At 36.0% G+C, this 12,069-nt stretch overlaps 1 protein-coding gene across 2 annotated transcripts in view; it reads left to right on the forward strand.

Moving 5' to 3' along the window:
- Positions 1-11,430, forward strand: part of GPD2 (glycerol-3-phosphate dehydrogenase 2) — a 134,643-nt gene extending 123,213 nt beyond the window's left edge. For both annotated transcript variants that reach the window (XM_003795957.2, XM_023516820.1), the window contains 4 exons: positions 7,351-7,463; positions 7,550-7,628; positions 7,818-7,916; positions 10,791-11,430. In XM_003795957.2, the coding sequence (XP_003796005.1) occupies positions 7,351-7,463; positions 7,550-7,628; positions 7,818-7,916; positions 10,791-10,916 (417 nt within the window). In that variant the 3' untranslated portion in view covers positions 10,917-11,430. The remainder of the gene's footprint in view (positions 1-7,350; positions 7,464-7,549; positions 7,629-7,817; positions 7,917-10,790) is intronic.
- Positions 11,431-12,069: the final 639 nt, after the last annotated feature.

Consider the following 12,069-nt stretch of genomic DNA (forward strand, 5'->3'; position numbering starts at 1 on the left):
GTGTGTATGTATTTAGTATTGTCTTGTACCAAACTTTAGTTATTCTTGGAAAATCTCTTAAAGAAAAATGCTCTTAAATTTGTGGTCATAATTCCTGAAGAAGAAAGATAATAATGATGGTGGGATAGGACCTTTTATGGTTTTCATTGAAAACAATCTTAGAACATATCCAGTGAAATTCACACTCCCGCTAATTTGCCTTTGGTAAGAAATAGTGGTTTTACTGCCTGACCACCAAGTGCTTATTGTTTGTGTCATTTGAGATTTTATACTTATGTTCAGATTTAAAGGCCAGTGATGCTTACATGGTCACATATACATATTTGGACAAGATTAGGCATGTTGTAATAAACAGAAGACTCCATGTTGTTTCATTAACCCAAACTACTGTGATAAACAGGCATGTGCAGCATTTCTGGATATTTATTCATATAGTGCTTGCTGTACTCCTTGGGATTAGTTCCCAAGTCTGTCTTGAACCCATTCCATTTAGGTTCTTCTGAAACCATTTTGTTGTATTAGCTCTGGTCAGTCTCCCCAGTGACCTATATGTTGCTCAATATACTTGGTAACTGTTGGTCCTCTTTTTTTTTTTGTTTGAGACAGAGTCTCATTATGTCACCCTGGGTAGAGTGCTGTGACATCACAGCTCACAGCAACTTTAAACTCCTGGGCTTAAGCAATTCTCTTGCCTCAGCCTCCCAAGTAGCTGGACCTACAGGCATGTACCACAGTGCCCCTGGCTATTATTTTTATTGCTGTTGTCATTGTTGTTTAGCAGGTCCGGCCAAGTTCAGACCCACCAGCCCTGGTGCATGTGGCTGGTGCCCTAACCCCTGCACTATGGGCGCTGAGCCTCGGTCCTCATTTTGCATGACCTTCATCATAGTTGATTCTGTGCTCCTTCTTGAACTTTTCTTTTACTTTCTAGAACACCTTTCCTGATCTCCTTTTACCTCTCCCAAACTACTACTGCTAAAGACTTCTCCATGTCGTAAATAGCTATTCTACCCTTCGGTTGCTCATGTCAAAACTGTTATATCCTACTTAACATATTCTCTCACACCTTATCTAAGTCCACCAACAAATCTTGTCAAATCTGTCTTCAAGCAATGGCTTGAATTCAATTATCCCTTAACACATTCAACTGCCATCACTGATTCAGGAAAGTAACATCTGTCACATGGATCATTGTAATAGTTTCCCTCCCCCCATCTGGTGTCCTTTCTTAGTGCTTCAGTTTATTAAAATATGATCTAGATCACTGGCTATTTCAGCCTGAAATTGGAGAGGAGGCCTGGGCTGGAAGTATACATATGAGTTGATATTTAGGCCATCAGACTGGCTACGTAGGCAGTTAGTGTAGTTAACTACAGACAACTTTGGACAAGAGTGGTCCAAAAACTGACTCCTGTTGTACATAAAAAGTTAGAAGTTGAGGAGATAAGGAAGAATCCAGGAAAAAAGAAAGTAATGGCTAATGAAATTGGAGGAGGTATGAGAAGAGTCCAGAGGCAGTCATGACCCAGAAGGTAAGGAAGAAAATATGTCTTTTCGTCTGTTTGGATTACTCTCAGAGAAATACCACAGAGTGGGTGGCTTAACAGCAAATGTCTGATTCTCAGTTTTAGAGGCTGGGAAGTCCAAGGTGACCAGTAGATCTGAGGTCTGGGGGAACCCTGCTTCCTGGTTCATAGACAGACATCTTCTTGCTGTGTCTTCACGTAGCATGAGTGAATGGATATTATGAGCATCTGTGCTGAAGGTGCTGGAAAGAAGTGGGCACATGGCTTGTCCTTCAAGCATTCTCATTCTGGTGTAGATTCCCTAAGAATCACCTGCAAATGAGGGGGAGGGGGGAGGAAGATTCTGAGGCTTCATAAACTGTCAGAGTGAGAATCTTTAGGAGGCTCATATTTTTAAAAATTATCCAGTAATTTTAATGTAATATACTAGTGGAGGCAAAAGATACAAAAGACTTATAGTAGAAGAAGCAAGCCCACAGAGTAAGTTCCTGTTGGAATTCATACAAGCAGTCAGTTGTGGGCTGGGGATTGAACACCAGCTGTTCTGGTCCTGGCATGAGAGCCCGCCTCGCCCTGCCCCTGCCCCTGCCCCTGCCCCTGCCCCTGCCCCTGCCTTAGCTGCAGTTTGTAGCTCTTCTAGGCTTGAGTTTCAGTGTGTTCAGCTAACTCTCTATACAGAGGGAGCACAGGAAGGAATCTTACTCCTGTACTATTGCCAGTCATTTTCACCATATAGAAATTTTGAGAATAATGTGTTCTTCTAAAAATTATGGTAGGGATGATTTGAATATGCAGGAACATATTATTTGCAATGAATTCAGGCCGTAGGAGGTAGGAAGAAGGGTGGAAATTCTATAAACTGGCTGTGTTTGGCCTTCCTGGGAAAGCTGGTTTCAACTTCAGTTCAAATTTTATGAACAGATCTATGTGTTCAGAAACACTCTCCCTTCCTCTTTAACAAAGAAACATAAATAAAAGACTTAAAGTTATTACTCAGTATCTGAGACAAAGGAGTATTAATGAGAGCTGTGGACAGTCTAGAGAGAACAAAGAAGAAGGAGAAAAAAGAATTAAAAGGTTAGAAAGTTGGACTTCTGAGAAAAGGTTAAAAGCATTGGGATTATTTAACCTGCAAAAGTGAAAGAGGAGCAAGGTGATAAATAACTCTCTGTAGATGAATTGTGGTTGTTTTTACCGGTCAATACTTAATGAGTGACTTGTATACTGAACACTGTACCAAATATTTTAGGGGAATAATAAATAGCTCATAGTTTCAAGGATCTTGACATTTAATTGGGTGGTTACAAAACATATGTATGTATATCCAAAATGTATGTATATTTTCCAAAATTTAGAGAAATATTTAGAGAAGCTGGCTTTCAAGATCAAAATTCCACCAACTTGGAAGAATTAATTAAGGAGGAAGGCGATATCTGAGGGAGCCGGGGGCTGGTAGAGAAGTGGGTAGGCATGTTTAGAGAGAATGGCACTGCCAAATTGTATTCTGCAGGGAGGAATCAGTGTATGTGAAAAGGCAACTACCTGGTCAAAAGAGGGTGCGAATTCTGAGTTAAATAAAAGTATTTCCTCTAGTGCAGATAATCTGGAACCTTGAAAATGGTTATGTGTGTTTTCATTTTCCGAAAGGGAACTTATCTGGAGACAGACCCAACTCTCATTTTTTTGTGAGAGGTAGGTGCAAAAGAAGACTAGTAATGCTTAAGACATTTTTGGGAAGTGCTGCTCTGTGGGATTTGGTAAGATAAATTTTATAACATTCAGGCAAAAGATACATGCTTTATTGACACTTGTAAAGAGAAGACACTTAAGTAGGTTGAGAGAGTCTCATAAAAAGAAATTTCTTGTTTTCAAAATCGATTTCAATTGGGAGGAAAAAGGGGCACAAGTAAGGATATGGGGATATGGAGTGACTGTGGACAAAGCGAGCCAATAAAAACCAAATTTAAAGGACAAATTTGGGAGCCAAATGCTTCACAATGAAAGGAAGTGTATCAGGAATAACATGGATTTATACGAATAGTGTCAGGTGTTGTTTTTGAGTGTTGGGGAATAAATGCTAAGAGCACCAAAAATAACTTCTAAAAATTAAAAAAAATTGAGGCCTAACCTAGATTTTAGCTTTAGGTGACAAGCATCACATTCTTGAATATTGGAGGGAAATGAAAATTATTCAACTTAGAGTTTAATACCAATGTGTTATTTCTTCTCTCTCTCTGGTTTTCACATGTAAAAAGAGTAAAATATAAATATTGGTAAGAGGAAATAGATATTCAGATAGGAGGCTACTCTAAGTTTTATGCTAGCCCAGAAAAATTATCTCCCAGAGAATCTGCAGTTGGGATTATTTACCTACTGTTGATCCTTATAATATTCAGCCAATAGGAAAGGGACCAGAAGACAGAAGGTATGCAAATGTAGTACCAAATTTAAAAAATGAGAGGAAAGAAAAACATAGTTTGCAACCTAGAAATCAGTGGATTTGGCATCGATCCTGGGTGGTTTTCTAGATTATAGTATTTTAAGTTTGTTTTATCAGCATTTAGCAAGAAGTAGTGGTCACTGGAAACTAGTAAGAAATTACTTACATAAAATCATTTCAGACTTCTCATCTTTTTACATAGAAAAAAGAGATTGTTAGATTAGGGAAACGTTAGAGACATAATATTGGATTCTGTAAAGTAGTCTGTAAAGCCCCATGTCATATATTTGTAAAACTGGTAGATTCATGATGAGTTAAATGACCAGTGTTGGGATCAGAAAAGGTCTGTCATAGCAGGTTATAAGAAGTCCTTGGTCTTGACCTAGTCTACCTTGGTTCAAGTGATTAGATTATAATGTTGATGGCCTCTTTGGTATACCAGTAACAAGAACTAGAAGGAGAGTGAATGTTTAATGGTGAAATGAAACAAAGGGTGAAATTTCATTAGGGTATAATTTAATAGATAAATGGCAAACCTTATGTTAGATAGAAAAACAACTCCATCCATTCGAGATAGATTTGACAAGGCTTAACAGGAACATATGTGAAAAAGAAATATGGTTTTAGTTAACTGTGAATGTATAGCCATTAACAGTGGTCTATGGCTGCCTCAAAATCCAATTGCAATCTTAAACTGTATTAATAGAAATCATATATCTAGATTGATGAAGCTGATAGTAATTCCCTTCTAGGTATTTGCCAGATCTCTGTTGAAATATTATGTTTTGTTCTGATAACTGTATTATAAGACAGACCAGTTGGGGTCTGGAAGAAATTACCTACCATGGCATAGCGATTCAAAATCATGTCTTATACAGAAGAGTAGATGAGACTAAAAGAAAACTCTAAAGAGAAAAGCACATGATACGATCTTTAAATGCTTGTTAACCTGTGATATTGGGGGGAGGAACCTCTGTGTGTTCTACTATGGGAACGTTTTGCTAATCTCAGACAAATTAGATGAATTATAAAGAGGTAGGATTTAATCTCAACACAAACTTGCTAATGATTGGAGCCATCTCTTTATGGACTACCTTCAGTGGTATAAAATTATCTTTCTATTACTAGAGTAGTCTAGGAGGCTTCATACTTCCATTTTTTGCATAACAAAAATGTTGAGTTAGAAAAGTATATTTTGTGACTTTCAAGGAGAAGTCTCTTCTGGCTTTGATTTTCCATGATTCCTTGCTTGATGGAATATTATAAATTACACAGGCAATGAAAGGATGAGACTGAGGAAGAGATTGTTGTTGGAAGGCAGCATCAGAGATGGCGTTTTCAAGGAGATGAATTTTAAACCAGTTTTGTCAAAAAAGGCTAGGCAAAATTGGAGGAAAGGAAAATAATTTTATTTATGATGACTGGTAAATTTTCTAGTGTGAGGAGAGAATTCTGTCAGCAAGGAATGCCCTTATAGATGAAGACTTCACAGACCGGTTTTATGTCTGTTATCCATTACATATATGTATGTGCATATAATTTTAATTTATTTTTTAATCTGAGAGAATTTGTGTTGATAACATTTATTTTGCTTTAAGAACAACAAAGAAGAACATTTTTTAAGTATCTATTTCCCAAGAGAAAGGAAAATAAGAAAGTATAATCCCAGAAAAAGTTACCTGTTCCAGAAAAGAAGAGTCGGAGGTCTTACTACTGACATAAAAAAACACATAAAAACACATTGCATGCAAACGCGTGTGCCATTGTTTTATTAATATTATCCTCCTTTTACTGACATAAATTGGTACTCTTCTTCAAACCAGAATTTGGAAACCATGAGGCAATGAGATTATTTGATGGGATGTTGGGGGATTCAAGACTTGTATATTAGTCAGTGTTTGCTAGATTATACTGTATAACAGGAAATTTCTAAATGTCAGTGGCTTATCCTCGCAAACATTCCTTTCCCACTTAGATTACATGAAGGCTGCACCCTAGCTGCTGGGGCTTTTCTCTGGATTTCAAGGTTGGCTCAGGTCTCATCTGAAATGTGCCCTTCATATGGCATAGAAACGGGAAAGGCTAAGCAAAACCCGAAAGTCACTTCTAAAAAGTTGGTCTTAAGGTTTTGTATTTGTGCAAATTTATAGGGTACAGGAAAGCTTTGTTACCTATATATAATGCATGGTGATTCAGTTAGGGTTTGAGGGCATTCCTCACTCGAGTACGAGATATCTTTGTTGAACATAGTCATTCTACTCTGCTATCGAATACTGGATTTATTCCTTTGATATTCCTATATGTTTTCACCCTTAATCCACTTCTTTTATCCTCCATCTCTTCTCCACTCACACTTCCCAGGCTCTTTTACCTATTTTTCTACTCTCTACATCCACATGTTCATATAAGAGAGAATATGCACTGTTTGTCTTTTCGTGCCTTTTGAAGCATTTACACAGAATTGGTATATATCATACCCATTCATGGTCCATTGGCCAAAGTAGATCAGTTGGCCAGCCCACATCAATAAGAGAAGTGTATATATGAGGAAAAGTGTGCATGGTGGTAGGGAGCCAGGTAAGAGAGATTTGTATAAAATATGCACTAACATGGAATCATTTTGGAAGTTATTAGATGGGAGAGTGACATAATGAAAACTAAGAGAGTTTTTGCAGGAGGAGTTAGCATCAGTTGAGACTGGGACAGGGAATAGGAAAAGTAACTACTGAGGATAGCATATTTTGTCTCATGATTCTGCAACTTTCAACAATCAGAGCCCCAGTAGCAAAAAATTTCAGTGCAGCTGATCTCATGAGAGCTGCCTTGGCACTTCACACCACATTATAGTAGTTGCCCAAATCCTAGATGCCTTCACTTTTAGTTGCTTTTTTGTCTTCAAACAACAAAGATTTGGTCCTGTAGGTTTTGCTGATCATTTCTATATAGGAATACTCACAGTAAAACTAAATGAAATATCAAAACCTGCAGCAAGATGAGTGAAGCTGAGGATCATTTTGCTGTGTGAAAGCCGTCAAACACCAGGCTACATGCCATACGAAACATTTTATATCAAATTCCAGGAGAGGAACGCTCTGGGGACAGGAAGCAGCTCAATGGTTGCCTAGGGATAGAGGTCAGGGGAAGGAGCGACTGCAGATACACATGAGGAAGGTTTTAGGAGAATGGATATGTCCTACATTTTAATCATGGTAGACTATATATTTTATTGAATATAAATTGTACCTCAGTAAACCTGGAATCATGCTGATCAGATAGATAAGTGAGGATCAGCTTCTACTTTTGAAGACGAACAGAAAAAAGTGGGCAAAGCAATCAATAATTCTTTCCTTTAAACTTGGAACATTGTGTGTGTTTCTGTTTTAGGAAGAACTTGAAACAGCCAAGAAGTTTCTGTATTATGAAATGGGCTACAAATCTCGATCAGAACAGTTAACGGACCGCTCTGAAATTAGCCTAATGCCTTCAGACATAGACAGGTACTTCTTCTAAGTCTCTTTATTTCTCTCTCTTTTTTTTTAATCTATGTTAGGATATTTTTCCATTATTCAATGTTATGTTCCAGGTACAAGAAGAGATTTCATAAGTTTGATGAAGACCAGAAAGGCTTTATTACCATTGTTGATGTTCAGCGTGTATTAGAGGTAATTTTCTATAATTCGGCGTCAGTCTCTGATAGGAGAATACTATAAAGGTGGTATTAGATATTTTTTCTCATCTGATACTTTCTACAAGTACTGTTTTCATTGTCATTTTTAAAAGTTCGGTAACAATAAAAGTATATGCATTATTTATAATTATATCTCATTATTCTGTGCTTTTCTTTTACTTAGAGTATCAATATCCAGATGGATGAAAATACACTACATGAAATTTTGAATGAAGTAGATTTGAATAAAAATGGACAGGTTGAACTCAATGAATTTTTGCAGGTGAGTTGTGGTGAAAGGAAACGATGTATTTGCTTCCATCTTTTGGTTGTCATGATCATAAATGGATGTTCAAGAGTAGATTTTTAAGACAACATAATTGTCATTTTGTTCTGAAAAAGAAGAAAGCCTGAAACCAGCAAAGGGAGAACATCTGCCCTCAAGGATAAGGCAGTACTTTGGGACATGCTTTTTTTGTTGTTGTTTTTTTTTTTTTAATAAGAACATTCTGTTAGGTCAGTTAATTGAAATTTAAAGCCAAGCTATTTATGGTTTAAATAGTTGAATACGAAGCCTGCTTTTTAAAGAAATATGCCACAAAATGTCCCTCCTGGAATTTTCTATACTTCTTTCAAAACAGGCAACACAATATTTCCAATGTGGAAAGTAATTTTTTGTGGAGGAAGTTTAAATAGTTATTGGTCTATTCATTTAAGAATTATAGAGAATGTAATCATTGGATTCTTATGTTGTAAAGAACCAGAAAAGCAAAAGGAAGGAGATGTGTACGCTGGGGTCGGGACCATACATTTAAATATTTCCATTTCCAAGTTCAACTTATTCAAGGCTTGGTTGTTTAATCTTTGCAGCCCGTCAGGAAATAAATTTTGTTGTTTTAACTTTAAACTGGATGCTATACAGCATTCCTTAAAAGTTCCTTAAAAGAAAGAAATTCAATCAACCCATACATTATTTGTAGCTGTCTGTATGACTCTGATCATATGAAGAATGTATTGGTTTCCAAGCAGCCAGGGTTTTTTTTTTTTTTTTTTCTTGGGCAGGTATTTCAAATGAATGCCAGGTCTTGCTTGCACCATGGCAATGATGAATGCTGAACATGAAATAAATTAATGCTGGGGATTTTGGTCAATGTCAGCCCTTTCTTCACTGTGTCAAGTTAAACAAACAAGATCAAGGCAAAGGAAATGGTAATTGTCTCTCTGGAGATGAGCTGCAGATAAGAGCATTGTTGAATCTAAATGCAGAAAATTTTCACAGGTTGTGTCCAGCATTACAAAAAAGAATGTTTAGTTCTTTAGCTTACTGTTTAACTAAATGCACATTTTAAATTGTGCTTAAAATTTATGCCTGGGAACTGAATACTACCTAATGCATATGTTGTGTAGTTTTTCTAAGGATATTGTATGGCTTGTCTCAGAATTTTAGAAAACTTCTTCAAAGAAATGGCTTATGCTTCATTTCATGTCTGTTGTAAATAAACAGCAGAATTTAGGGTAAAAAGAATTAGGGTTTTAGAAACAATAACAATCTAATTTGGGGATATGTTTTATGGCTTGATCTTTCAGTAATTTTCTTGAATGCGCTAGAGTTAAAAACGTAGAAAATAACTTAAACCATTTCCAGGTTTTCTTACAGAATTTTTTAAATAACTGAGTATTTCTTGTCCAACTCAAAATGAAAGAGACTATTCATGCTTCTCCTAAGTAGAAATATATAGACTGTAATTTTCAACTTAAGAAATGCTGACCATATTTCTATGAAATATATTCACACCTAAATGTTATTTTTTTTCTTGTAATATGGTTTCTAGATACAGTTGTGTTTAAAGAAAATGTTGCATTTTTGGAGATTTGTGCATTATGTCCTGCTAACAAAATTTCTAGCTTTGCCAGTTTGTTAACTCTGAGAAGCTTTGAAGGTCTTCCTGACATCAGAGACAAAACAATAAACAATAAATTTTTCTGTCTTTAGATATCAGCATTCTGTATATTACATCATCCCTCAGATGTAATGTGTGTCTTTAGGGCTTTTTGTGTAAAATATTTTCCTCTTCTGAAGAATAAGAACCCACATGTGACACGTTAAACATCTTTTTTGAATATAGACATGGGTTTTCAGCAATCTTCATAGAAGGATCATTATCGGTATTACTTAGTTACATGTCTTTATATCTAAGTTTGGGCTTCTGCATGTAGGAGTCCGTCTCTAATAAGTGACAGCTTGTGAACAGCTTTTAATAAGGTCATGAAATTCTGACACTTACTCAGAGCTAGTTTTAAGAAATGCACCTCGATAGCCTAAAATCTATGACCCTAAACATATTTTGAGAATTTTCATGTATATTTTTTTCTGATGAATGGCTAAATGTGTTCTTTTTTAAGTAAATAAATAAAAAAAGATTGAGGAAGTAAGATCAAGAAAAGCAAATAGTTAAAATCACATTAACTTGAAATGGAAAAAAATCCCCATGCTCATAATTGCAAAGTGCCTTCCAGATTAAAGGCCTTTGCCTGCTGACTGCATGTAATTTCAAGACTAATTCTGATTTTATCCATTGGATAAAAATGAATTAGCTAAAATCTGGGCTGTGGAGTGCCTTTAATTCTTAAGGTAGATCTCTGGGTCCATTTTCAAGGACTTAAATGTAAATTACTTTAAAAAGTCTTTAAGGAATTTGGATTTAGGGGACTTGAAGTTGTCAAGTACAGTAACACTGAAAGAGGGTAGATAAATATAGGTCATGATTTGTCTTAGTTCAATCCCTGAGATTCCCTTTTAAGATTTTTACATGGAATTAAAGATCCAATATTTGAAGTTGCTTAAACAAAAAAAAAAAAAAGGAGAAAAAAGTGTCCGGAGCACATTAAGGTACAAGAAATGATGCATGAAGATTTTTTTTCAGAGGCAGCCTGAATTGCTACATAGATGTGGCTTTTGCAGCACTGGTGAAGTACCCGGCCCTTCTCCTTTTTTTGAAATTGTTAAAAATTGTACTTTTATTATTTGAGTTGTAGTACTTGTTAATGGTTGTTGATGAAGCTCTCCTCTGCCCACTGTAATGATAACCATTAAATGCTATGAAGAAGGACGTAAGCTGGCCTCTCTTCTGACTCTGTTCCATATTTTCCCTTTAAGCTAATGAGTGCTATTCAAAAAGGAAGGGTGTCTGGAAGCCGGCTTGCTATACTCATGAAAACTGCGGAAGAGAACCTTGACAGAAGAGTTACAATTCCAGTGGACCGTAGTTGTGGAGGATTGTGAGTCTGGGCAGTAAACCCACAGCCAACAAACACGGGAACAACAAACCACCATGTAACAACCAGAGATGACTTAAACAACTCTAAAATAGTGAATATGAATAGCTGCCTTTTTTTTTTTTTTTTTAACACTGGAAGACATTCCAAAACTTTAGGGTGTTGGTATATTTGCCAACCTTCTATGCTGATATTTGTATATGACATTCAATCTAGCTTCTAGAAAGTACATTTTATCCTTTTTTCTTATTTTCAGTGCACACTGATTTAACATTTTACATCCATTTTGTGACCCGTTAGACTTAACATGCTCCTTTTTTATTATTCATTTATTCTAAATCAGTTCTGAGGGTAGAATATTTTGGCAACAATTGAAAAAGGAAGCTAGAGAAATTTTGTGACATCCACAAAGCACCGGACATTAACCTTATACATAGCATTTGTTAAAAAGAGTGACCTACTGAAGTGATAGTATTTCTGGAAACTTTTCAGCCTCTTCTTTTTCCAGCTGGTCTACCTGCCCCATCTAAATAATATTTACCAATATTGCATAATTTTCTATCTAAAACCATATAGACTGGCAAATTGGAGAGAGAAGAAAAAGTTTAGATCTGGTTACAGGAGAAAGTCTCAAAGAGAAACTTTGAAAGCTTCCAGAATCACAGGTGTAAGATAAGGATAGAATTGACATTTGCTGGAAGTTACAGTGATAGTTTCATCTCAGCGGTTCATTTTTTTCTTCAGTCGCTGCTGGTTTTCTTTGACTATCATAGTTGCCAGGAAGATCCCTGCTTTTCTTACTTTAAAACCAGCATTCAAGTGGCAAGTTAGATGTAATGGGATGAAACCAAATTTCTCTAGTCTTTACAGTAATAATACATTTAAGAACATCTGTTTATATATTTGCATATGATAATACAAGTTTCAATCCCCAAATCCTAAATTTTGGAGCTTGTGGTATTGTCAGACTTGGCTTATCACTCTTGGGGGGTATCTGCAAACATCAATTAAAGAGGATACAGCAGACTTTAGTTAACTTTAATTATATGTTAAATAAAACACTTCAATATCCTAGGTCATTGTGGTTGCTTAAAGCCTTTCCCCTCCTGTACTCAATGGAAATATTCTCAGTCAACCGAAAATAAAAATGAAAAAAATCG

Source organism: Otolemur garnettii, unplaced genomic scaffold, assembly GCF_000181295.1.
Source record: "Otolemur garnettii isolate 467f Iridium unplaced genomic scaffold, OtoGar3 scaffold00098, whole genome shotgun sequence".
Taxonomy (NCBI): domain Eukaryota; kingdom Metazoa; phylum Chordata; class Mammalia; order Primates; family Galagidae; genus Otolemur; species Otolemur garnettii.